General features: G+C 33.2%; 1 protein-coding gene across 1 annotated transcript; it reads left to right on the top strand.

The window, feature by feature from the left end:
* Nucleotides 1-7,860: 7,860 nt before the first annotated feature.
* LOC140433164 (uncharacterized) lies at nt 7,861-24,705 on the top strand. Its single transcript, XM_072521210.1, has 7 exons — nt 7,861-7,905; nt 10,989-11,080; nt 13,699-13,827; nt 16,696-16,731; nt 18,412-18,523; nt 24,401-24,465; nt 24,585-24,705. Exons 2-7 carry the CDS (start codon nt 11,006-11,008, stop codon nt 24,600-24,602), a joined length of 435 nt encoding a protein of 144 aa, XP_072377311.1. The 5' UTR covers nt 7,861-7,905; nt 10,989-11,005; the 3' UTR covers nt 24,603-24,705.
* The last annotated feature ends 1,084 nt before the right edge of the window (nt 24,706-25,789 follow it).

Here is a 25,789-nt window from a genome sequence, read left to right as displayed (position 1 = left end):
TCTAATTTGCTTCCTTTTGTATTCTTGACACACTAATTTTATCAATTGTTTTGATTCTCTTGTCTACACAAAAGGTCACAATATAAACAGCTTTCCTAAATAATCAACAGATTGTACATTCTAATCGCGCGAAAAATGCGGAAGACATAAAAAACATTAACCTATATTGACAATAAATATTTATTAATATGTCTTATAATATTTATCTTTATTTCGCATGTAAACAAGATTTATGTTTTTAAACTTGATTAATATATGAATGATAAAATTGCACGATCGTTTAAAACAAGATTTTGCGACTACTGGACAATTTCTATTAACCGTCATAGTAGAGTAAAAGTGAATAATATCAAGATAAAAAAAGTTTTATATTAGAAATGGGTTGAGAACTCTATAAGCACCATTTCCACTGAATGTGTTACTACAGATATATCGATGTTAACCCAAAAAGTATATATATATATATATATATATATATATATATATATATATATATATATATATATATATATATATATATATATATAACGAGTTTATTACAGCTGCCGCCGTTTCTCGCAACCTAGATTCCAACGCTTGCGATCGTTCCAGTCATCTACTTGTAGACCCCTATCTTTCATTGCACCTTTTACTTCTTGTCTCCACGATCTTCTTGGTCTTCCCTTTTTCCTTCGGTTGGTGGGGATCCACTGTAACATTCTCTTTGGCCATCGTTGATCATTCATCCTTTCTACATGGCCTACCATTTCAGCCTTTTGCATTCTATAGTTTCCAGGACGTCAATGTCTATGAATAAGAAATGTATATCAACTTATCACATTATATTATGGGAGTAAACAAAACTTTAAACACGTAAATATCAACGTCTGAATGCATATTGATATATAAATAATAACTGACAACTGGCTGTAATCGAGTCATACTACTGTTTTTTTCTTTTTCTATAAGAAATATATTTTTTAGGTCTTAGGCGAGATTTTATTTAAAGTGGAGCTCTTGCACCCACAATTAATTTATTAAGAAAAGGGGGCTTTTATGTACATACCCTTGACGTATTCAAAGCTATAAAATTAATAATCTCTAGACAGAGTTAAATGAAAACACAGTTTCGTCAAAAGTTTTAAATTCAAAAAAATTAAAAGAAATTTAACGTGCTACCATATAAGTGCTATCATAGAAATAAAAAATAAAAAAAACGTCACCGTCCGAGACAGAAAGGAAATAAGCGAGGCCACTGAAAAATTCTACACTAAATTATACTCGGCAAATACACAACCACAACAACGACGTACTGAACGAAAAATAATTAACACCGGCTCAGAAGAAATACCGGACATAACCGAGTATGAAATAAGAATGGCCCTAAATCAACTAAAAACGAATAAATGTCCGGGAGAGGATAAAATTATAGTCGAAATGTTGAAAATTGGTGGAAGAAAAATAGAACAGGTATTAAATATTTTATTTAATAAAGTAATTGATGAAGGAAAGATTCCTCAAGAATGGTACAACTCCGAAGTCATTTTACTATTCAAGAAAGGAGACAAAGCAAACATCTGTATAAATTACTAACTAAAATCGTAACCAACCGCCTAACACATAAGCTCGATTTCTATCAACCTATCGAGCAGGCTGGATTCAGAAAACATTTTAGTACCATAGACCACTTGCACACCGTAAAAACACTGATAGAAAAATGCACCGAGTATAATGTTCCAATTCATATGGCGTTCGTCGATTTCCATAAAGCATTCGATTCCATCGAAATATGGGCAGTACTTGAATCTCTAGAAAATGCACGTATAGATTCAAGATACACTAACATAATTAAAAACATATATGAAAATACCACCATGCAGATAAAGCTGGACGAAAGCACAAAAACTAATCCCATAAGACTATAACGGGGAATAAGACAAGGAGACACCATCTCTCCCAAAGTATTTACCCTTGCTCTAGAAGACATTTTTAAGAAACTAGAATGGAACAATAAGGGTATCAACGTCGATGGATCATACTTAAACCACTTGCGATTCGCAGATGATATAGTTTTAATAGCCGATAATATCCAAGAACTAAATGATATGTTACAACAATTAAATGCAGTTTCAGGAGCGGTAGGCTTAAAAATGAACTACAGCAAAACAAAAATACTGAGCCGAGACCAGACAAATATAACAATACAAAATCATACCATAGAAAATGTTGAACATTATGTATATCTAGATTATGATATTAAACTAGGAAAACCAAATCAAGATGCTGAAATTAAAAGAAGAACACAACTGGCATGGGGCGCTTTCGGCAAATTAGCATATATCTTGAAAAACACCTCCATTCCAGTAAACTTAAAGAAAAAGGTGTATAACACATGCATACTACCAGTTTGTACTTACGGCTTGGAGACAGTAGCCCTCACCAAAAAATCTGCTAGAAAATTAGAAACAACGCAAAGAGCAATGGAACGAATCATGCTTGGAATATCACTAAGAGACAAGATTAGAAACACCGAGATAAGACGTAGAACGAAGATTAGGGATATTGTGGAAGAAATTACAAAAATGAAATGACGCTGGGCAGGTCACGTAGCCCGATATAATGACAACAGGTGGATATGGAGAATTCTAGAATGTAGACCAAGGACGACAAGAAGCATGGGAAGACCTCAAAAAAGATGGGTAGATGACATAAGAACAGTGGCAAGCAAACAGTGGATTAGATTGGCGCAAGATAGAGAAAGATGGAAGCAATTGGGAGAGACCTACATTCAGGAGTGGATGGAAAATGGTTGATAAAGAAGAAGAAGACCATATAAGATTTAGGAGTATAAAAAACCTACACACATCAACAGAAATCTAAATTACAAATCAAATCACAACATCAATATTAAAAAGGAAATCATCATATACTTATACGATAGATCGATAGATCCAAATTTACATATTCTAAAAAAAATTTGTTCTTAGAGAAGAAATATTTGTTAACATCTGTTTCATTAAAAAATGATTATCCTTCGTGGTTTATAAATACGGAAAATTTTAAGAAAAGACCGAGTGAAACAGAACGACTTAGAACGAGTTTCTATAACATTCATAAGAATTCACAATATTCTCAACATTCATGTGTATCAGAAAAGGATTATTGGAGAAATTAAAAACCATAAGAATTAAATTTATCATTTTAGATATTTTTTTATATCAAAAAATAAACGTAACAATGAACAAGATTCAAGAACAAAAAAAGAATGTATTTGTAAAATACATTGTGAATGCGAAAATTTTCATTTAGGTGAAACGTCATGACCATTAAATTTTAGAATAAGTGAACATCATTTTTATATCAAAAATATAGAATTTTATGGTTGCAAATATGTGTACTAGAGTGAGCTGATAAAACACTCTTTTTATTTCGAAGTTATTTATATATAGCGCGGAGAAGTTATTTATTATACGAATTATATAGAAAAACAAAATTGAAAAAAAATATATACCATGTTGATCTACATCAAACAATACTAGACCAAAAAAATTATTAGACCTCTAGACCTAGAGATAACCTCAAAAAAAATTAAAACTTATTATTTCGATTTTTATCTTTATCTAATCATCGTAGAAACTTATTTTTTTTTAGTTTATAGGATATTTTTTGCCTACAACATCGTATATCTTCATTATTACAAAAAATATTTATTTATGTTCTCAAAATTTAGGGCCTATGCGTAATCGGAAGATTACGCGATCTTTTTTAACCGATTTTGATAATCTTTTTTCTTTTTGTTTGTCCGTATAATTCACAACTTTTCCACGCTATTACAACTTAAAAAAAAGTTGTTTTTTCGCCCGCCTGTATACACACACGGGAAAATGATAATGGTAATAGAGTTGGAAATATTCAAGTATAGTTCTAAAAGAAAGAGATGGTAAAAAGGGAAAAATCAAAGAAGCAGAATCTGGTTATCCATATTCAAAGAGGAAATCAATAGAAAGAAAATACCACTATTAATAAATCAATAACATTACGAGGATATATTATTTATGTTGTACAATAATATACACATATAATTAGAGTTTAGTATTAATACTGAAAGTAAACTAAATGTTAGACCAAATACTTACCATCATGAGGTTCTTTTCTGGTTTTCTTCTCATGATTTACTATGGGATACTATGGGAATTTTACTGTCATCACTGCATGTGATTGTCTTTGACAAATTACACGCTATGATTTTTCTAACGGATATTTTAAGTTAAAGTTGATATATGTAATCGAATGAACTATCTCGCAATAAAGTCGTCCCAGGAACGCAACTTAAAAATATTGGAAATATCATTTTAAAGACATATACTTTAAATGTATTGTATATGTCTGAATTGTCAAATCAAATAAAATTAAATTATCAGAAAAAATTTTTACCAAGTAACAAAAACAAAATTTGATTAATTTATTAATGTTTTATATTTTGAGAAAGATTTCAGAAGTGGAAGTCAAAATGTCAAATAAACTTATTTTAATCTTTGGCTTATTACCCATAAAAATAGTAAATAGCAATAAGATGCCTCAAGAAAATGGCTTTGGAGCAATCTTTAAACAAGCTCTACACAGCTTGGAATTTAGTGTAAAAAATTTACAGAAAACTCATTATACAATCAGATATGTATATGTTTTAGTAGATAGTTATTTACTGACAAAGAGCTGCAAGTAAAGTTAGACAAGCTATGCTGATCGCCAACATCCGAAACGGATTTGGCACCGTAAGAAGAAGATGATGACTTAAATGTACTTCAAGGTCTTCTTTATGCTATAGTGGGACGAAAGATTGCACTAAACTGTTCTTTAAAAAAGAGTATTCAATCTGAAACATTTTGATTGCTATATTACCGAACAATTACGTTCAATCAAGTACAATCTTGGTTTTCCTTGAATAAAGAATAAAAAGAAAAATTTAATTTAAAAAACTTAATCTTTCATAAATTGAGGCCAATAAAACTATCAGTATTTCAGAAGTAGACTTAATTTCAAAAGAAATATGAACTCTATGGATTACCGTCTGACTAAAAAATTCGTGAAAAATCACTTCACTTTTATGTGTTAAGCAAAGTTAACCTGTTTTGGCTTAGAATCTGTAAATGATGAATGGTTATATGATAAGTTTTAACTGTCTACTTTCTACTGTAAAAAGGATACATATTGAGAAATAAAGAAGTCAAAATATTCTCTTACGCAGACGAAAATAATGCATCACTTAAGTATAAGATGAAGATAGTCTACAAAAATTAGTCCGTCGATTCAACACTTTACTTTACTTAATCAGTAGAACCCATTTGTACCTTTCGGTGTTGGGCCGTTTACAATACAATTGATTAAATTACAATATTTGACAGTCTTCTGAGGTGTCCTAGCTCTTAACGAACTTTCTCCATTCCTTCCTATTGGATGCCATCTGTGTTGCTTCCTGCCAAGTCTTACCCTTACTCTGCAGTATCTGCGAGATGTCACTGTTCCATTCTTTAATGGGTCTTCCTCTTCTGTTATTCCCTATTGGTTTGGCGTCCCACACTCTTTTTACTTGTCTATTATTGTCCATCCGGGTTAGATGTCCGAACCATGCCAATTTTTTCTCTTTGATTGACTCGAGTATCGGTTTGATTTTGAGTCTTTCTCTTATTTCTTCATTTCTGATTCTATCAGTTCTTTTTACTCCTATCGTTCTTCTGAGATATTTCATCTCTGCTGCCTGAATTCTGCTCTGATGTCTTTTGTTTAATATCCAATTTTCTGCTCCATATGTCACTGAAGGTCTATATATTGTTTTGTATATTGTCATCTTGGTCTTTATTGATATTTCTTTGTTATTAAGGAATCCTCTATTTAGTGCTTGGAATAGTTTTCCTGTGTTTTCCATTCTGTTGTTAAGATCATCCTCGATGTCTCCTTTGTTGTTGATTACTGTTCCTAAGTATTTGTATGAATTTGTCTGTATTATTTTTTGTTGGTCTATCATTACTTCTATTTGATCTTCCGTCCCTTGTTTCCTTGATATTTTCATTATTTGAGTCTTCTCTTTGTTTACGTTTAAGTTGTATTTGCTTGCTTCTAGGTTCCATTTCTCTAAGTTTTATTTCAGTTTTTCTGCAGTTTCCGCAATTAATACTATGTCGTCTGCAAATATACACATCTCAGCATTTATCATTTGCATTTTGTTCCAACCGATGCAGTATTTCTTGAATGTTTTCTTACATTCTTTCACTATCTCATCTATTACATTTATGAATAGTACTGGGCTGAGACTTCCCCCTTATCTAACTCCTTGGGTTGTTTCAAATGGTTCTGACTGTATATTTAACATTCTTACTGTATTTGTTGTTTTCATGTATATACTCTTTGTTGCTTCTATCAGTTCTTCACTTACTTGTTTCTTCTTTAGGCTTTCCCATATATCTTTTCTTTTGACTGAGTCGAATGCTTTTTCCATGTCTATAAAGCTCAGATGCATTTCTTTATTTTTCTTTCAGGCTTTTTCTATTACTTGTTGCATGCTGAATATATGGTCTTGTGTGTTGTGTCCTTTCCTGAATCCACTTTGTACATCCTCTAATTTATGTTCTATTTCTTTTCTAATTTTCCTTTCTATTATGGTTTCGTATACTTTTGCTGCTACACATAGTAGTGATATACCTCTATAGTTCCTACAGTCTCTTGTGTTTCCTTTCTTGTATATAGGTATAATTACTGCATTTGTCCATTCTCTGGGTATTACTTTTCTCTTCCATTTTAGGTTATATATGTATAACAATTTTTCTTTTGCTTTTACTCCTATATATTTCATCATTTCTGGTGCTACTTCATCGCTTCCTGGTGCTTTTCCAATCTTTATTTTTCTTATTGCTTCTTCCAGTTCTTCTTTTTCTATAGTTTCTGGATTTTCCGTGTTTCTCATGGATACTCTCCTGTTGTGGCTTTCCTTCTCCATTGTATTCGCTTGATTTCCATTCAGTATTAGCTGAAAATGTTCCCTCCATCTTTCCATTATTGTCTTATCGTCGTTTATTATTGTTCCTTCCTTGTTCATTATTTGTTTCAGTTTCGTTTCTTTGTTGTTTCTTAGGTTTTTCAGTGTTCTGTAAAATAATTTTACGTTTTCTTTGCTGTTTTCTTCCATTTTTTCCCCGAAGTTTTCCCAACTTTTCTTTTTCTCTTTCTTAACTATCTCTTTAACTTTTGTTTTTTGTCTCTTATAATTTTCATATTTTTGTTGTGTTTTGTCTTGGATGTATTCTTTCCATAATTTCTTCTTTTCTTTTATTTCTCTTTTCACTTCATCGTTCCACCAAGATGTTCGTTTCCCTCTGTTGTTATTTCTTGTGGTTCCACATATTGATTTAGCTGTTTTATCATCGCATTTTTCAATCGCGATTCAACACAATAGCAAAATAAATTTATCTCAGCTCAGAAAACCAAAACAATAGTAATCAGTCAAGACTCAATCTATTGAGAAAGAAATACGGCAAATAGGCTAAAAAATCGAAAGAGCATTGCTGGCATCTACACTAAACACTAAACTAAAAAACGAATATAATCATTACATAACTAGAAACCATAGGACGAAAGTAATTAGAAGTATAATTCAGCCAATAATAGGAAACTGACGACTTCAATTATTGTTGATTTTTATAAATGAGTTGTGTCAGTAGAAGTACGGAATACAGTAATGAGTTTTCAATGACTACACGATCAAATGACCCAATTTATTTTTCATATAGTCAGCTACTTACTCCTTCATTAGCATTTAAAAAGCTTTTTTTTTAATAATAGGAGTACTTATTATTATTTTAGGTATATAAATAACGACTTTTCGTTTAATGGTAATCATTTGAAGGTTTTTACGTTAAGAGTTAAACACAAAAGGTAATATGTTATTTTTGTTGTAAAATTTTGTATTTTGTTTAAAAATTTTTATTAGAACTAATAATAGGTTTAGTATGTGATTACTTAGATATTCTGTGTATAGTGATTGTATTTGTTGATTAGATTTCTGTCAACAGAAGGCCGAATTTTGAATTCATTTCTGTAAACTTACTTATTTCTGGATCTGATTTTATTGGCCACCCGTTCTAAGGAAAGTATGATTGACTTTTTTAGTTTCATTTATAGTTTTATGTTGATCCCTGAATACAAAGATTGATAATACAGGGAAAGATAAGACGGGGAAGGAGTATAGAAAGAAGGTGAGTGTTATGGTTGACAAATTTAAGGAACTGGTTTAAACGCAGATCAATAGAACTCTTCAGAGCAGCGGTAGATAAAGTAAAGGTAGTGATGATGATATGCAGCCTCCGATTGGGAGACGGCACTTAAAGAAGAAGTTGATTCTTAAGTATCTTGATATTGTTAGTGTATTCAGTTTTTTATATTCTTTTTTAGAACAAACACCTGTTTCTTAATCAATTCAGAGTTTAGGCACTTCTTGCTGTTTTGCCATCAAATTCGCTAAGTATTTTTAAAGTCATTCATGCAGATGTTGTCTTTCTTCTGTTTTACCCATCGCTGGAGCATAAACGCTAATCATTTTAATATGATCCCTATAATCAGGCGACGGAAACTCGTTTTTGGTGTAGATATTTTCTACTTTGCCGTCTCTAATGGAGGTTGGTGATGATTTCTGTAAATTTGTCTCTATTTTGGGCTTTTCTTATTAAGGTTTGGAAGTCTAGTCCTGCCGATTTCTTAAGAGTACGTAACCATGCTATTTGTCGTCTACCAAGATCGCGATCTACTTCTATTTGTCCTTCCTTTATTATTTAAAGAAAGTTATTTCCCTCGTGTCTTAATATTTGTCAAAAATAAGATATTTTTCATTTTCTACAAGTTCACGATGTCTGTTCATACATCTTCAATTTTCTTCTTTATTCCTAACATGATTATTCCATGGCATTTTTAGAATGCGTCAAAATATCCACATCTCATAATTTTATACGCGCCTCAACGACTTCATTATTGTAAATGTCCAGGCTTGAATGTCATGTAATTGAAAACTGTGTATATACCTTTAATCATACGGTATCGTACAGCTAGAACAAGATCTCGGGTGATAAAAAATTGACTCATTTTTAGAAATGCGTTTCTGGCTTGTTCTATTCTAGATTTAACTTTTTGTTCTGAGTTATGGACTGATGTATCCAGCTCCCTAGATATTTAATCTTTTAAATTTGTTCTAGTTTGTAATTTATATGTTTATGTTTGGAGTATTATTTTTTGGAATAATAATAACAAAGGATTACTACTGTTTTTGTTTCCCTTCCATTAATTTCAAGGCCATATTTTTAAATCTTTTGCACTACCTTGTTCAGCAGATCTTGTTGGCTTTTGGCAATTAATTCTGTATCGTCGGCATATTGTATGTTATTTACAAGCTTTTTGACATGAAATACTTTTATATGACTCTTGAAGAGCTCGTTTATCAACAATCATTGGACTCAATGATTGTTTTGTTAAACAGTCTATTAATTTTTTGTATTTGACATTACCAAAGTCCTTTGCAGAATCTACGAAACACAAATATAAATCTTTGTGTTGATCCCGATATTTTTGCATGGAAACATACCGATCCTGAAACAAAGTTGTTGTGCGTCTGTATTCTCTTCGCACTTTCTGTTAAGTTTGTTGTGAATTATTTTCAAAAATAATTTTAACATCTGGAACATTAGATTTATCAGTCGAAATAGCCGGGTAGATCACTTTATTTACTTCTATGACTTTATTTAATTTTAAGTTTAGTTAGTAATTTATAACTTTGTCATTTGTTTTAGTCACTCTGTTCACCCTGTTTCTATCGCTTAAATTTATATAAATTCTTAGTTTTTTATGATTTTTAAGTTATTTCTCGTTTTATCGCGATATCCTTGGCAACTTTTGTTTTTTTTTTGTTTCTTTGTCGATTTTTCACTTACAGTTCTGCTGTCCACTTTTTCTATGATGTTCAATAACTGTCTGTAATGATTTTTGTCTCGAGACATTTTTTTGTGTTTGTCTTAATTTAAGTTGTACTAAGATTACACTTATTTCAATTGTTTTATTCATCATCATCATCATCATCATTGGCTTTTACAACTCTTCGTGAATTTTTGCCGCGTTTACTATTGCCTTCCATTGATTCCGATCCTGTGCTATTATTTTCCATGGCCTTACTTCCATCTTCTCCAGGTCTTCCCTGACTGCGTCTTTCCACCTTTTTCTAGGCCTTCCTGTCGATCTTCTACCATCTGGTCTTTCCCAAAACACATTGCTAATCAGTCTGTCGTCATGACTCCGTACCACGTGGCCTGCCCATCTTAATCTATTGTCTTTTATGTATCTTACGATGTTTCCTTTCCCGAGGAGAGTCTCTATTTCATTGTTGTATCTGCTCCTCCATTCATTTGTCACGCTGTCCCTGCAAGGACCATATATAATTCGCAGGATTTTGCGTTCCCATACTAATAGCTTATTGATTTCTTTCTTTCCCAATGTCCATGTTTCACTTCCATATGTCACTGCTGGTCGTATTATGGTTTTGTACATTTGGATTTTGGCACGCCTTGAGAGAAGCTTTGACCTCATTAGATGTTGAATGCCAAAGAATGATTTATTCCCCGCCAGTATTCGTATTTCAACCTCCCGTTCTCCTGTGTTTTCACTGGTAATCGTTGCTCCTAGGTATTTGAATTCTTTGACCACCTCAAAATTATGATCGTTTATGGTAATGTTTTGTCTTATTCGCTGTCGTTCCTTTTTTGATACGACCATGTATTTAGTTTTTTCTTCGTTTATTTTCAGGCCTACGCTTAGTGTTGCTTCTTCAAAGTTCGATACTATATCCTTAACTTTTTTAATAATTGTTTTATTAGACGTTTATTATTGTGTCTACTGCATTCTAGACAGTAAAATGGTTTATTTATATCAATGATCGCTATAAATATTAATGAATAAATTATAAGAAAAATTTTTTTTAGACCTGAGATCCTTTTCAATGATGAAAGCAATTTTTGTCCAAATTCTATTGGTTTGTCTAATTCATTTAGCAATAGGAAAATTAGAGAAAAAGGTAAGAAAGTTTTGCAGTCTAAATATTAGATATATGTATTAAATCCTCACAATCAAATAAACAACTATTTTGTTCTGTCAAATGACCCATTAAAAATGTGCTATGGGCTTGTAGTCTATTATATATGTCCAGTAATTCTGTGTGGTTGTAAAACATGGACTCTCAAATAAGGCGACAACGACAAGTTAAACGCTATTAACATGAGACTGTACATAAAAATGTTGCGAATAAGTTAGACCTCAAGAACAACCAACGTAGAAGTGTTATCAACGATGACTACTCGTTCACATTGGTTGAAGATCGTCACAATTAGGATAACGCCACAATGCCCAACAAAGAGTGCGAATTTTTACAACTACTTATTCAGAAAAAATTGGCACAGGGACATAAGAAGTGGACCCGAAGTAAAGGAAACGTTCTTATACATTAAGTCCATATTATACTAGCATTTGCCATAGTTGTCGAAAATCTTAATAGAGATGGTACGTAGAAGGACGAAATACTTCTAAAATAAATATCTTCTTTTAAAAATTGGTAATTTGTAAAATTTATTGGTAATTAAAATTGATTTTTATTTAAAAACATTTACGTTAAAGCGTTTTAACTTCCACGTATTTTGAGAACGACTTCCGAAGTGGAAAACTAAATGCAAAATAAACGTATTTTAAATTATAATGTGCACTTTGCTACAAAACACAATAAACAAAATAGACACCTGGTCTACGCGTGCTGGATTTGTGTTTTCAGCTCCTAAATCCAAAGTAATTCACTTTACCAAAAAGCATAGACCTAATCCACCTTCTATAACTCTAAACGGACTTCGTTTACAAACAGTTAATTATTTGACACTTCTTGGTATCACCTTTGATAAAAAGCTTATCTGGAGACAGCATATTCAGAAACTTAAAGGAAACTGTACCCAAAAAATCAATTTACTTAAATCTCTTGCTAGCTTCTCTTGGGGAGCTGACGAAGAATCTCTTCTTAAAATATATAGAGCGTTAATTCGCTCTAAGCTAGATTATGGCAGTATTCTTTATATGACATCTAGTAGCTCCCTACTAAAGTCTCTAAACACGATTCAAAATACATCTCTACGACTATGCCTCGGTGTTTTCAAATCAAGCCCCGCTGAAAGTCTGTGCGTTGAATCTTCAGAGCCACCACTCCATCTAAGAAGGCAGCAGCTTCTACTTTCATACTTTGTAAGAATATCAGCAAACCCAAGTAACCCGGTAATAAATCTAATCAATCCCATAGAACCTCCCCCAGTAACGCTTCCAATCAGTCTCTCACATTACCACAAATATTATCTCCTTTATTAGAATCCATCAACCTCTCCAATACTACTTCTATTTATACCCCCAAGACAGCTCCATGGATGCACAATCTTCCAATTTTCAATACTGATTTATGCAGATTCGACAAAACAGAAACCCCAAACTTAATCCTTAGAAAATCCTTCCAAAACATCCTTAACTTAACACAATTTGATGAAATTTTATACACCGATGCGTCCAAGAATGAAGACTGTTGTGGCTCCGCTGTGTCCATACTGACGACGACAATAAGCTCTGCGCGATTGCCTAAAAGTTGTAGTATCTATACCGCAGAATTATATGGAATACTCCAAGCATTAAAGACTTCAATCCATCCTACTTCAAATGAAAGCATAAAAATCGCCATTTGCACTGATTCTCTTTCCTCGATTTATTCAATAAGATGCATTTTCTCGAAAAACCCACTAGTCCAGAAAATCCACACTATCTGTAACCAACTATATTCTGCTAACATAAAAGTCATAATGATCTGGACTCCATCTCATGTTGGTATATTGGGAAACGAAAAAGCAGACCAAGCCGCTAAAGCAGCATGTTCTTCTGACATAGCCTTCCAAGAGGTCCAAATCCATACGGATCTTAAAATATTGGTAAAACAAAAAATCCTCAGCTCATGGGCGGACCTGTGGAGTAAAACAAAAACTAAGCTGCATGAAGTTCAGCCCAGCTTATCTCGCGTCAATATCTCCTCTATGAACAGGAAAGAAAAATCAGTTATTCACCGACTACGAATAGGGCATACACGTCTCACACATGGATACCTTATGGCATCAGAAAACCCTCCAGTATGCCACTACTGTAATAACGTCCTGACCATCAAACACGTGATAGTGGACTGCTGCCAGTATGACTCTTCCAGAAACAAGCACAGCCTAAAAGAAAATCTAAAAGACATTCTCAGTGTTCCAAACCGTTTTGACAGTGTTCTTAGATTTTTAAAAGAAACAAGTTTATTTCAGCTAATATAAACAGTGCATAGTGATAAGCTTTATTGTTCTAAACTTTTTATAAAAAAAAAAAAATGTTCATATTAAATTCTTGTACCTATACCCATATAAAATATGTATAATGTTGTAAATTATTGTACCCGTGTCAATGACCATAAGCTGTCGAGACACGTTAATTTTAAATAAAAAACAAAAAAAAATTATAATGTAAACAGTAAAACTGTAGTAAAAGTTCACGTAGTGATAGGAGACTCAGTATCTTAATAACATATCACACTATAACTTAGTGTATTGGACAAGATACGTCTAAATATGTTTGTTATATGTGCAGGACTTTGGGCCCCATCTTCTGGAAAAAGTTGACACATGGCACAACATTTGTCAGCGACTTACAGAGGTTAAGGATGAACTGATAGAGAAGATGAAAGAAGGACAGTTTCCTGAAGATGATGCTTTGCAGGTTTGTTTGTTTGGAATTAATAAATTTGATAACTTAATCTCTTAAGGCTCTTTGTGCTTCATATCTTATTTCTATATTGCATTTAGGCTCATAGAAGCTAATTGGAAATAAAAAGCACAAATATAAATAAAAATATTGTCATGAAAAAACGAAATATGGAACAGACACGAAGCAAAAATTCACGCTGAATAAAATAATGTTCTTTGCCAAAGACAAAGAAAAAAATATTCCTAGAATTATCTGATCAGATCAAAGACTACTTATTCATCATCATCATCCAGCCCCGTTTTCACATCCATTGTTGGATATAGGCCTCCTCCAAACGTCTCCAGTTCTCTCTATCTCTAGCTGCTGCAATCCAGTTTGTTTCTATTCTCCTTAGGTCGTCGGTCCATCGGGTGGGTGGTCTGCCTCGACTTCGCTTGTCGGCTCTTGGTCTCCACTCCAATAATCTCTTCGTCCATTTTCCGTCTTCCATTCTAGCAACATGTCCAGCCCACCTCCACTTTTGTTTATTGATTCGCAGTATAATATCGTCAACGCCAGTTCGTCGGCGTATCTCCTCATTTCTCACGCGATCTTTCAAGGTCAGACCCAGCATTGATCTCTCCATTCGCCTTTGTGTTACCCTCAGTTTTTCGGCAGTAGCTTTCGTTAAAGTTAGGGTCTCTGCTCCGTAGGTCAAGACTGGTAGGATGCATTGGTTAAATGCCTTCCTTTTCAGGTGAATTGGAGTATTTGTTTTAAAAATGTCTCTCATCCTTCCATATGCCGCCCATCCCAACGTGATTCGTCTATTTAGCTCGCAGGTTTGGTTGTTTCTGGTTATTCTGATTTCATGACCCAAGTATGTGTATTTATCGATTAATTCTACCTTGTTGTTATTGATCTGTATCTCTTCGCTGGGAACCATATTGGTCATCATTTTGGTTTTCTCGAAATTTATCTCCAGCCCAGTTTCTTGTAGTATGTAATTCAGTTCTTGGAGCATGTCTTTGATCTCTCCCAGATTATCTGACAGAAGCACGATATCGTCCGCAAAACGTAGATGGTTTAATCTTTCTCCATCGATGGATATTCCTTTCTGTTGCCATGTTAGTCTTTTAAATGCATACTCAAGAACGGTAATGAACAGCTTTGGTGACATGGTATCACCTTGCCTGACTCCCCTTTTTATCTTTATCTTATTAGTTGCTGAATGTAGACTTATGGTTGTTGTGGCATTTTCATATATATGTTTAACTATATTACAATATCTGTGGTCGACCCTGCAATCTTGTAGTGCTCTTAAGATGGAAGGTAATTCCACTGTATCAAACGCCTTTTTAAAGTCTACAAATATCAATGCCAAGGGACGGTTATATTCGTTAGTTTTTTCTATCAGGGTTTTTAGGCACTGCAGGTGATCATTTGTGCCGTAATTAGGGCGGAAACCGGCTTGTTCCCGAGGTTGGTAAAAATCCAGCTTTGTCTCTAATCTGTTCGTTATTATTCGGGTGTATAATTTACTACTTATTGACAATTCTTTAAATATCCTTTGAATAATAATAAAAAAATTCAAATATCCTTTAAAAAATGTATATTTTGACACGGAAAACTGACTTTCTATCCAACCTAAAACTCTAGTAATTGAATATGAAGAATTCCTTTTAATCTAAAATAAAAACAAACTTCCCGATGAAGCAGTCCATTTTTGGCCTCGGATAAAAAAAAAATGTTTCTAACATTTGTTCGAAATATACCAGAACCAAATCCACACTCGTTTAGATTTCTTCAAACATTCATTCTAAGATTATCCCATTTCTTCATCATCATCACCACTACAACTCTGGGTGGGTCTTGGCTGACTGTACAACTTTTTTTCAATTTGTTCGGTCTTCCATCAACCTAGGGTCAAATGAAATGTTCATTTTCCGGAGATCTGCTTGGATGTTATGTCTCCATCGCATTCTGGGACGTCCAAGTGGTCTTTTGCCTGTGGGAATCTCCTCCCATACCAGTTTTACAAGTCTCTCGTTATGCAGTCTGTGCACGTGGCTTGCCCATCTTAGTCGCTGTGATTTAATTTCTTGGACAATATCGGCGTCATTGTAGAGTGCTTTTAATTCGATATTGGTTCTGATCTTATACTGGTTTGAGGTGATGTCATGGTGAGGTCCGAAAATTTTTCTAATTATTTTTCGTTCAAAGCGTCTAAATTTTCTTCGTTTGCTTTGGTCATGATCTGCGTTTCGCATCCGTATGTTATTACAGGTCTGACGATGGATTTATAAATTTTTATCTTTGAACTTCTTGTAAGATTTTTTAATTTTATGAGCTTACCCAGTGCGAATAGACAGCGGTATAAAAGACAGATTTGAATCTGCAAACCGCTGTCTATCCCATTTCTTGGTTCCTTTATTTTATCTTTTCTATTTTCTCCTCCGGACATAATTCCTAGCCAATTCTGTTCTTCAATTTTCTACCCGCCAGACATTTTCTATTCCCCCCCTGTCTTCAACAAAGTTTTGGTATATTTTTACAAATTAGAAAGCTAGCAACTCAAGAAAATCTATCTTCTAAGAAATTGTCAAGGTAATAAAAATTAACGATTACTAAACCGAAAAGTTTTCTCGAGATATTTTAGTTTCATTGTCCGTTACACTGCAAAATTGTCATTTTTTTCGGAATCCCTAACCATTACACTGTAAATTACCTATCTAAATTATGTAGTAAACATTTGGGTTTGTGCTGTTAAGAATAATACAACAAAAACCAAAAAAATAAATGTTAGTCAATATGCTGTAAAATTGCAAAAAGAAACTAATAAAGTCTAAAAATGTACGATTACTTTAACTTACTTATTTTTATAAAATATTATGTTTTTAGCGATATACCTATTGCCTCTGGAATATTGGCCTTCCCGTAAGTAAAAAGTTATTTTATAATATTTATCAACTGGAATTAAACAAGTATTTATACGTTCTTTGTATGAATTGGTATTATTAGAATCTTATAACGTTATTTCAGCATAAACCATGCCTCGCCAGATCTTCCGGGAAAGATACAAATTTACACACGGACGGTTAGTGAATGTTTCTGCTATTATTAATATTCTATTTCCCACTTGTAGTGGATAGCTAAAAAAGGTACCATTTCTTTTGATGGTCATAAATAAAACACGATTTAATAACATCGTTTTCTATCTTTTTTAGCTGTTCGAAAATTGCAAAGTTTATATTTCAGCAGAAGTTTTTCTGTCACTTAGATGAATTGAAAAGCCATATATATGGCACAAGAGTACAATTCGTAAAACGTTCCGTGTATGAATCGGTATCATTAGGATCTTATAACTTTATTTTAACATAAACCCTGCCTCGTCAGTAATCCTAAACAATCGTGTTTCGTTTATGGCCAATATAAATAATATACATTCAGGAATTTTACAGTATTCACTGCCTGGCACTGAGCACTCGCTCAACCGTTTCCATCTCTCTCTGTTGTCCTATTCTACTAGTTTCTTACATGCCCATAACACTTTGGTCTTTTTTCTTCTGTATATGTTAGTATGTCTATTTCTATTGATGTTCTTTGCTTTATTTCGTCATTACTTCTCCTATCCATTCTTGTTACTCTGCAGCATCTTCGCAGCATTCCATCTGTGTTGCTTCTATCTTACTGCTGTTTTTCTTGTTTATATTCCAATTTTCAGCCCGATATGTCATAATACTTCGTACTAATGTTTTATAAATCTGTGTTTTTGTCTTCATATTTAGGTGTCTATCTCACCATACTGTTGTATGGCGTTGTTGCCTTTTTGTGATCATAAACCCCAAGTATTTGAATTTACCCTTTCCTTTAATTGTTACGATATCGTCAATCTGTAGATCTTCTATTGCTTCACTTGTAGATAGGTACTCTGTTTTCGCGAGGTTAATATCTAGGCCAGCCTTGGTATATTTTTCTTGGAGTTTCTTCATCATGTAACTGATGTGTTCTTGGTCTTGTACAATCACTACTTAATCGTCTGCAAAGCTTAACGTATATAGGTATTCGTTTCGTACCGGTACTCCCATGCCTTCGCATTTTCTTTTCCATGTTGTCAAGGCTTTCTCTAAGTATATTTTGAATAAAGTTGGAGATGTGGAACAACCCTTTTGTTGTGGTAAAGTCTACTATGATTCTTGTTCACATTTTAATGGACACTTTATTTTCTTTACACAGAGCTTTTTTAGCTTCTACGATTTCAGCCTGTATTTCTAATTTGTACATTGCCTCTCACAGTTCTGACCTTGGTACAGACTCATACGCCTTTCTCAGGTTTACAAATGCCAAATGTATAATAATATCTCTATTTTTTACATTTTTCTTATCCAACAGTTATTCTACTGCGTATCTGTATTCTATGCATGATCTTCCTGCCGTGAAGCCTGCCTGATCCTACCCGATTTTGCATTTTATCGCTTGCTCTATCTTTTCTCGCAATATAAATTACGAATTGGAAATTGATATATAACCTAGGACTTTGCCTGAATTAACTCTTTGAGAACTTTATGTCTATTGTGCCTTCTATATAATAATTTAACAAAACAAAACAATTTTTAGATGGGAGATAAAATGAAATTGGACGAAAAAATGCTAAGGTACTATTTACCTGACATGCATAAAGCTGATGCTGTTCATTATTTGAAATGTAACGCCGAAGCCAGAGAAAAGCGTAAGTATAATAAATATTAAAGAGATTTTATCTAAATATTTTTTTCGTTTAATGTTCATGAATTTCAATCCAAAAATGATTTAAAGCACTATATAAACAACTTGGATTTGGAACTAGAAATATCACTGGATATGATGTGTTAAAACTAGGAATAAACTAAATATTAGAACTCCTACCAAATTCTTTAGAAAAATTATTAAAAGAAACGTATGAACTTTCTACTGGGCTTGTTCTATATGTAACAAGAGCGAGTATTGCGGATAGTATACAATTTTTTCAACAACGACCTCATGGTAGAGATATAAACTATTGATCCAATAAGTGATACAGATCAGGTCAAAATCTTAAGGAAGTGAGACATGGGTGCATAATTTTACCACTTATATTTAATCTGTACTCGGAGCACATTTTTAAAGAGGCTCTAAAAAATATTGATGAAAGCATCTCAATAAATAGAGTTAAGCTCAATAATCTACGGTATGCAGATGATACAATAGTGTATTTCAATACCATAGAAGGGCTGCAAAACAAAATAACGGAAACAAGTAGAACATATGGACTGGATATAAACACCAGCAAAACCAAGCTAATGATCATCAGCAAGAAAAACATAACTAAAGCAAATCTGTATGTGAACCAAATGAGAATTGAATCTGTCTCACAGTACAACTACTTATATATATATATATATATATATATATATATATATATATATATATATATATATATATATATATATATATATATAAGCGGGGATCCTACAGCTTCTGCCGCTTCCCGCATTTCGATCGCCATCTTTTTCTATCTCTCCAGGTGTCTTCATCAATGGCTCTATCTTTCATGGTTTCCATAACACCTTGTATCCAAGACTTGGCTGGTCTTCCTCGTTTCCTTCTATTACTTGGATTGTATTCCATAGCTCTTTTTGGCCATCTGTTGTCGTCCATCCTCTGTACGTGTCCATACCATATTAACTGTCTAGTTTCTATTCTTTCAGAAGTTGTATGTACTCTATCTGTTTTTCTTCTAATTTCAGAATTAGGTATACGTTCTACTCTTGATATACGGCAAGCTCTTCTTAGGTAGTCCATTTCAACCGTGTCAACTTTTTTCTTTCCTTTTACTGTCATTTGCCAACATTCTGCTCCATATGTAAGAATGGGCTCTACAATTACTTTGTAGATAGTCATTTTAGTTCTCATAGTAGCTTTGTTGGACCAAAGTATCGAATTCAGAATTTGAACACTCTTCCTGCCTTGTTGCACTCTATAGTCTATATCTCGTTCCGTTGTTCCTTTACTGCAGATAATACTTCCCAAATATTTGTATTCGTAGCACCTTTTCATTTGTCTAATTTCCAAATCCGGGTCTTCGTCTTCATTGCCTATTCGCATATATTCTGTTTTAGACATATTCATACTCATTCCCCATTTTTCGTATTCATCTTTGAGCTTTCTAAGCATATAATCTGCATCTTCTTCACAGCTTGCAATTAGTACTTGATCATCTGCAAAGAACAGCGTTGTCAGATAATGGTTGTTAAGCTTCAACCCCATTCCCGCACATTTTTGTCTCCACTGGTGCAGTGCTTCTTGGATATATATTTTGAATAGGGTGGGGGAAAGACAACATCCTTGTCTCAAGCCTTTTGTTACTGTAAATACCCTTGATAAAGTATTTCCTGTTTTTACAGTGCTTTGAGGACATTTATAGATGTTCAGTATTGCTTTTAGATATGTTGTACTAAGGTCCGTTTTTGTCAAGACACTAAATAAGAGTTTTAAAGGAACTGTATCATAAGCCTTCTCCAGATCTATAAATACCAGATGCGTAGGGAGGTTTCGAGCTGTTCGTTTTTCAATTACTTGTTGAAGGGTAAATGTGTTGTCCACGCACGATCTTCCTGCTCTGAAGCTGCTTTGTTCTTCAATTTCTTTATACTCCTCTTCTATTCTTCTTTTCAATATACGACCATATAACCTTCCCAGCGAGCTAGTTATGCTAATGCCTCTATAATTTCCGCATTCTTTTCTGTCTCCCTTTTTATAAATGGGGCTAATGTGGGCCAAATTCCAATCGTCTGGAATCGTTTGGCCTTCAATTAAGCATTTATTAAAAATATTCACTATGCTTTCCAAAAGAGCATCCGGTCCATGTTTCACCAACTCGATGGGAATGTCTCCAGGGTGCTTTTCCATTTTTCATTTGTTTCAATTCTTTTTTCAGTTCTTCTTTGTTTATCTTATGCACCTCTGAGTTTTCTGTCCTTGAGATATGGTCAGGTCTTTCCATAAATTCGTGCCTACTTTCTGTTAATAGCGTTTCGTAATATTTTTCCCACTTTTTATTTTGAATCAGGTTTATATTTCCCTCATCTTTTCTTTCTTTTCTAATACTTTTTATGAATTTCCAAGCTTGTGTCACTTTGGTTCCTCCTAAGCATCGTTCCATCTCTTCGCATTTCTCTTCCCACATTTCGTTTTTTCTTTTAGTGACTTCCTTCTTTGCTTCCCTGTTGAGTCTGCTGTAAATTCTGCGGTCTTCTGAGTCTTTCGTGGATAGCCATGTTTGATAAGCTTTTTTTTTGTCTTTAATTAATTTTCCTACTTCTTCGTTCCACCACTCAGGATTTTTTCTTTTGTCAGCTTCTTCGTACCCCAATGCCTCTTTGGCCGCCTGATGAATGCAATTTTTTATATCTTGATATTCTTTTTCGGCTGTTTCTCTTCGAGTTAAGTGAGTTAGTTTTGAGGCTAGTCTAAGTTTGTAGAGGAATTGTACTGATTCTTGTTTGAGGCTATCAATATTATATCTTATCTTTGTGGAAGCTGCTACCTTCTCCTGTTCAATTTTGTTCTTGTTTACTTTCCTGTAGTGTATGGTTATTTTTGCGACCACCATATAGTGGTCAGATCCGCATTCGGCACCACGATACACCCTTACGTCATTTGTTTGGAGCCTTTTGTTTTCTGGTTGGATGAGATAGTCGATTATAGATTTTATCTTTTTCTTTGGTTGTTCCCAGTACAACTACTTAAGAACTATAATCAATGAGTCGTGGGAGAATACCCAGTGTTTTAAAGCCATGAACTCACCATAGAAACAAAAATAAGGCTCCTTAAATATTACGTGTACTCAGTGCTTCTGTACGGAGTAGAAACGTGGACATTGAAGGCGGAAATTCTATCAAAACTTAAGGCTTTTGAGCTATAATTATACAAAAGGATCCTGAACATACCGTGGACAGGAAAAGTCATCAATAAAGAATTATATAAGAGAAATCAAGGCAGATATGAGCTACTCCAATGCATTTTTTGCAAGGTAAAATTAAAGGAAAAAGCGCCCCAGGACGAAGAAGATTATCCTGGCTTGCTAACCTGAGAGTTATCATAGCCAGAATGATCGTCCTACCCCAAGAAGAAGAATATTTTTATGATTGTGACATATTCTGTAACCTAGGTATTATTGGGACTGTAACTTTAATGAGATTCGGAGTAATACCCGAAAAATTATAGAAAATACATATAGCTTCCCTGGAAATTTCAAGTTTATTACAAAATTGGAGAAGAAAACAAAAGGATCCTACTACTTCATCTTTTACTAAAGACGTAGAGAAATTATTTTTTCGTATTGAAATCTATATATCCATACATCATTAGTTTGTCTAAAAGTAAAGCAAAAGCTTGTATCCATACGAGGAGTAGTTGTTTAATAGAACTTAGTTCTATACGCAATAGAAGTCAGTTTATATAAAAGTTGTAAAGAACAGAAGTATATAAAAAATTGTGAAAACGATTATTAGTCTAAAAAGTAGTGTAGTAAATTGTGTAAAAGTTATGTATATGAAACGTATAGAGTTCAGTCGAATGTTTAAGTATATAACAGCATAGCCGTTTTAAGTCCACTGCTGGACATAGGCTTTCCGTAAATAATTCAAATGCATTCTATCTTGAGCACCTTGAATCCAGTTGTGCTGAATGCGTTTGATATCATCTGACCACATTGTTGGAGGACGTCCTCGATTACGATAAGCATCATGTCTAGGTCTCCATTCCAGAATTGTCTTCGTCCACCTTCCATCTTTTAATCTGGCAACATGCCACGCCCAGTTCCATTTCAATGTTGTAATCCTATGAACTGCGTCAGTAACACCAGTTTTTCTCCTAACTATATCACACATTTCCTAAAACTTTTAGTCTTTTAGTGGAATTCGTTTCATTAAAAAGAATTTTAACCTCTTCAAAGTTAACCCTTTGTTTAGATGTGACAGAATGTTTTTCTAGGGCTCAAAAACGGTAGGATAATATCACTACGATGTGAAGTTAGTCTACCCATAAGTAAACGCCCAGTCTGCCCAATGTAATAATTGTTACACAGGGCAAACTGGGTCTGTAAACATCAGTTTTCTTTGATTATTTAGAAAAAGCGGAAATAATATGACTTGAATAAACGAATGACCATCTATAAAGCTTAAAAACTCTAAAAGAGAAAGTAGTGGAATACAATAAACTTCTAGTGCTAATATTTATCGATTTTTGTAAAGTCTTTGACACAGATAAGCTAAACAAAATACTACAGGCGCTTAAAGAATGCAGGCTAGATTATAAATATACAAAATTATAATCAAATATACGCCTTTAGGCGCAAACCAATGTCAAATTACATACTAATAGTAAACACATAAAAAGAGACCGGGGGTCAGACAAGGAGGCCCAATGTCCCCTAAACTTTTTAATATGGTGCTGGTTACTACTCTATTTGTTGTTATTCGACTTATATGATTGTTCCAATTTCTTACCAAGTTCTTGATATTTTCCACCTTGCATCTACGTCGTATATCTGTACTTCAAGCTTTGTCCCATAGTGTCTTACCATCAATTTTTTTTGTGTTTTTATCTCTGCTGTTTCTATCATCCTTACATAGATACCTAGGACATGAAATTATGATTCGCAGGGATAATCAGACCCATGAATTGAAGAGAAGAATCGGTGAAAAACTGAGAGAAACCTTTAAAAGTGAGCTGTCCCGATGACTGAAGGGAAAATTATTTAATCAATGCGTTTTCCCAGTGTTGACATAAGGAGCAGAAACACTCAACAAAAATCTTGAATACCAAACTAAGAGTCACACAGAGAAGAATGGAGCAAACCATGTTAGGAATAATTAGAAGAAACTGAATAAAGAACGAAAAGATTAGGGGAAGAATCAAGGTGACTAACATGCTAGAATGAGCTGGAGACATGGGCAGGATACATAGCTAGACTTACAGATGGACAATGGACAAAAAAGTTATTGGAATGGAGACTAATAGAAGACAAGACTAAGACAAGAGAAGGCTAAATTTAAGAATGCTAAATGAAAACTAGATAAGAGCGGCTTAAGATAAATAAGAAATACGAAGAAACGGCTGTCCTGCAGGCATTTTTAATGTTTTTCTGACATATTGCAAGAAAAATTAATGATAATTTTGGGAGACCTATAATTTCAGGAAACGTTGAAGATTCCAGAAGCTTCTCATGGTCGCTTCCCACTCGATTGATAGTCAAGTACAGAAAGCTAGTTACAACACATTCCTGATTCCATGAAAACAGCCCCGAATAGAAGTCGAAGGAAGATCTGTTTTTTGGAAGTTACGATTGAGAAAGTTTTTTTTTCAAATTTTCAAAGGATTTATTTTTTTAAAATAATTATTTACTGAACAGGGAGAACCACTTTTGTATAATTATATTCTAGTTTTATTGGTATTAAAACATATCAAGTCAAATATTAGTAATACGTTTGATAATGTAGCAGTATTTAAGTTCATATTTATTTTAATAAAAACATTTAATTGATAACTTTAGACTAGAGCACAAATATATAATTGTATGTTTTAGAGGTTGATCACGTAAGAAGAATATGGGAGATGCAAAAATGCATTCAAAAAACTGTAGATGATCAAGTAAGTTTTTTGTATAAGTAACATTTTACATTATATTTTTTAGTTACTTAAAATCTGAAAATGCAATATTATTTATTATCTTAAAATATATACGTTTAATTTATTTTTTTTACTTTCAGCACTACATATTCTTCTAAATAATTGCATCATTTTTTGGAATCCCCTACGACAGTATATGACGACATATCACTTATATGTTATTCAGCAGTATTTTGAAATATAAAGTTTTAACAACAGTATTTACTTTTTATCTAACCTATCTAAGATTTCCTTAAAAACTTGAAAACCTAAAACATTCTCATGTAGGTTATTTCAGGACAAAAAAGGAAGAGGTAATAGTTAGTATTAATTTACGTTTGTACTAAAAATTGCTTGTGTTAAAGAAAAATAATACAGAATTTCGTAAAACTTGAATTTTTACAAAATTCTCTATGATGTACTCTAATTGTTATTATTAGAGACACCACTTGATGACTGTCAATATGGTTTCCGAACTAACCACTTTACCATTGACCAAATTTTTATAATGAGACAAATACTAGAAAAGGGCTACAAGCGTAGTGGAGATGTGTACCAACTCTGCATTTGCTTTAGAAGAGCCTACAATAGAGCACTAATATAGAACTAATATAGAAGTAGTAATAAAGCACTATACTACTCCGGAAATGCAATTAGACAAGGTGAAAGAGGAGTAGGGTTTATAGTAACCAAAAGACTGCGAAAAGCCATTATCGTATTTATACCAATACCAGACAGAATTTGCACCATAAGACTCAAATGTAAAGATAGATAGATAGATAGATAGAACGTTTATTGACCACTTTACATAAAGTTTGAAGTCCGTATAAAAAATACAATAAAAGATATAATAATGCAAACTTAAAATTAACTTAACCATATTGGCTAAAGTAATATACATATGTAAGTATTAGCAGAAGAATTAAAATTAAAAATTTAAGATAAAAAATCTCTAACAAAAAAAAAACAAACCTAAACTGTCACATAAAAAATCTTTGAAATATGGAAGTAACAAAAATGTGCAAATAATTAAGAATATTCCCGAATCGATGACTAAATAAACTAATACATAAAACTTAGTACATTTTAATAGCAATAATACAATGTGATATGTAGATAGTAAATCGGCAGTATTCTGACCAAACTGGGTACACGTTATAAAGGTGTATTGAGGTATTCTGTCTTTGAGTAAAAACAATATGTTAAAAAATGCTTTTTGATCCTATTTTTAAACAGTGGTGGAGACAGAATTTTTATTTCGTTAGGCAGATAGTTATACAAGTGAATATCAATTGAATTCTTTGTG

Source organism: Diabrotica undecimpunctata, chromosome 2 (assembly GCF_040954645.1).
Source record: "Diabrotica undecimpunctata isolate CICGRU chromosome 2, icDiaUnde3, whole genome shotgun sequence".
In the NCBI taxonomy this organism is placed as follows: Eukaryota; Metazoa; Arthropoda; class Insecta; order Coleoptera; family Chrysomelidae; genus Diabrotica; species Diabrotica undecimpunctata.
The sequence above is the reverse complement of the archived record's forward strand: the minus strand, read 5'-3'. Positions and strand labels throughout refer to the sequence as shown.

Coding starts and splice junctions, on each gene's coding strand:
- LOC140433164 (XM_072521210.1), top strand. CDS start 11,006: ATGATGAAAGCAATTTTTGTCCAAATTCTATTGGTTTGTCTAATTCAT. Junction 16,732..18,411: donor TCTGGAATATTGGCCTTCCC/GTAAGTAAAAAG, acceptor AACAATTTTTAG/ATGGGAGATAAAATGAAATT. Junction 18,524..24,400: donor CGCCGAAGCCAGAGAAAAGC/GTAAGTATAATA, acceptor TGTATGTTTTAG/AGGTTGATCACGTAAGAAGA.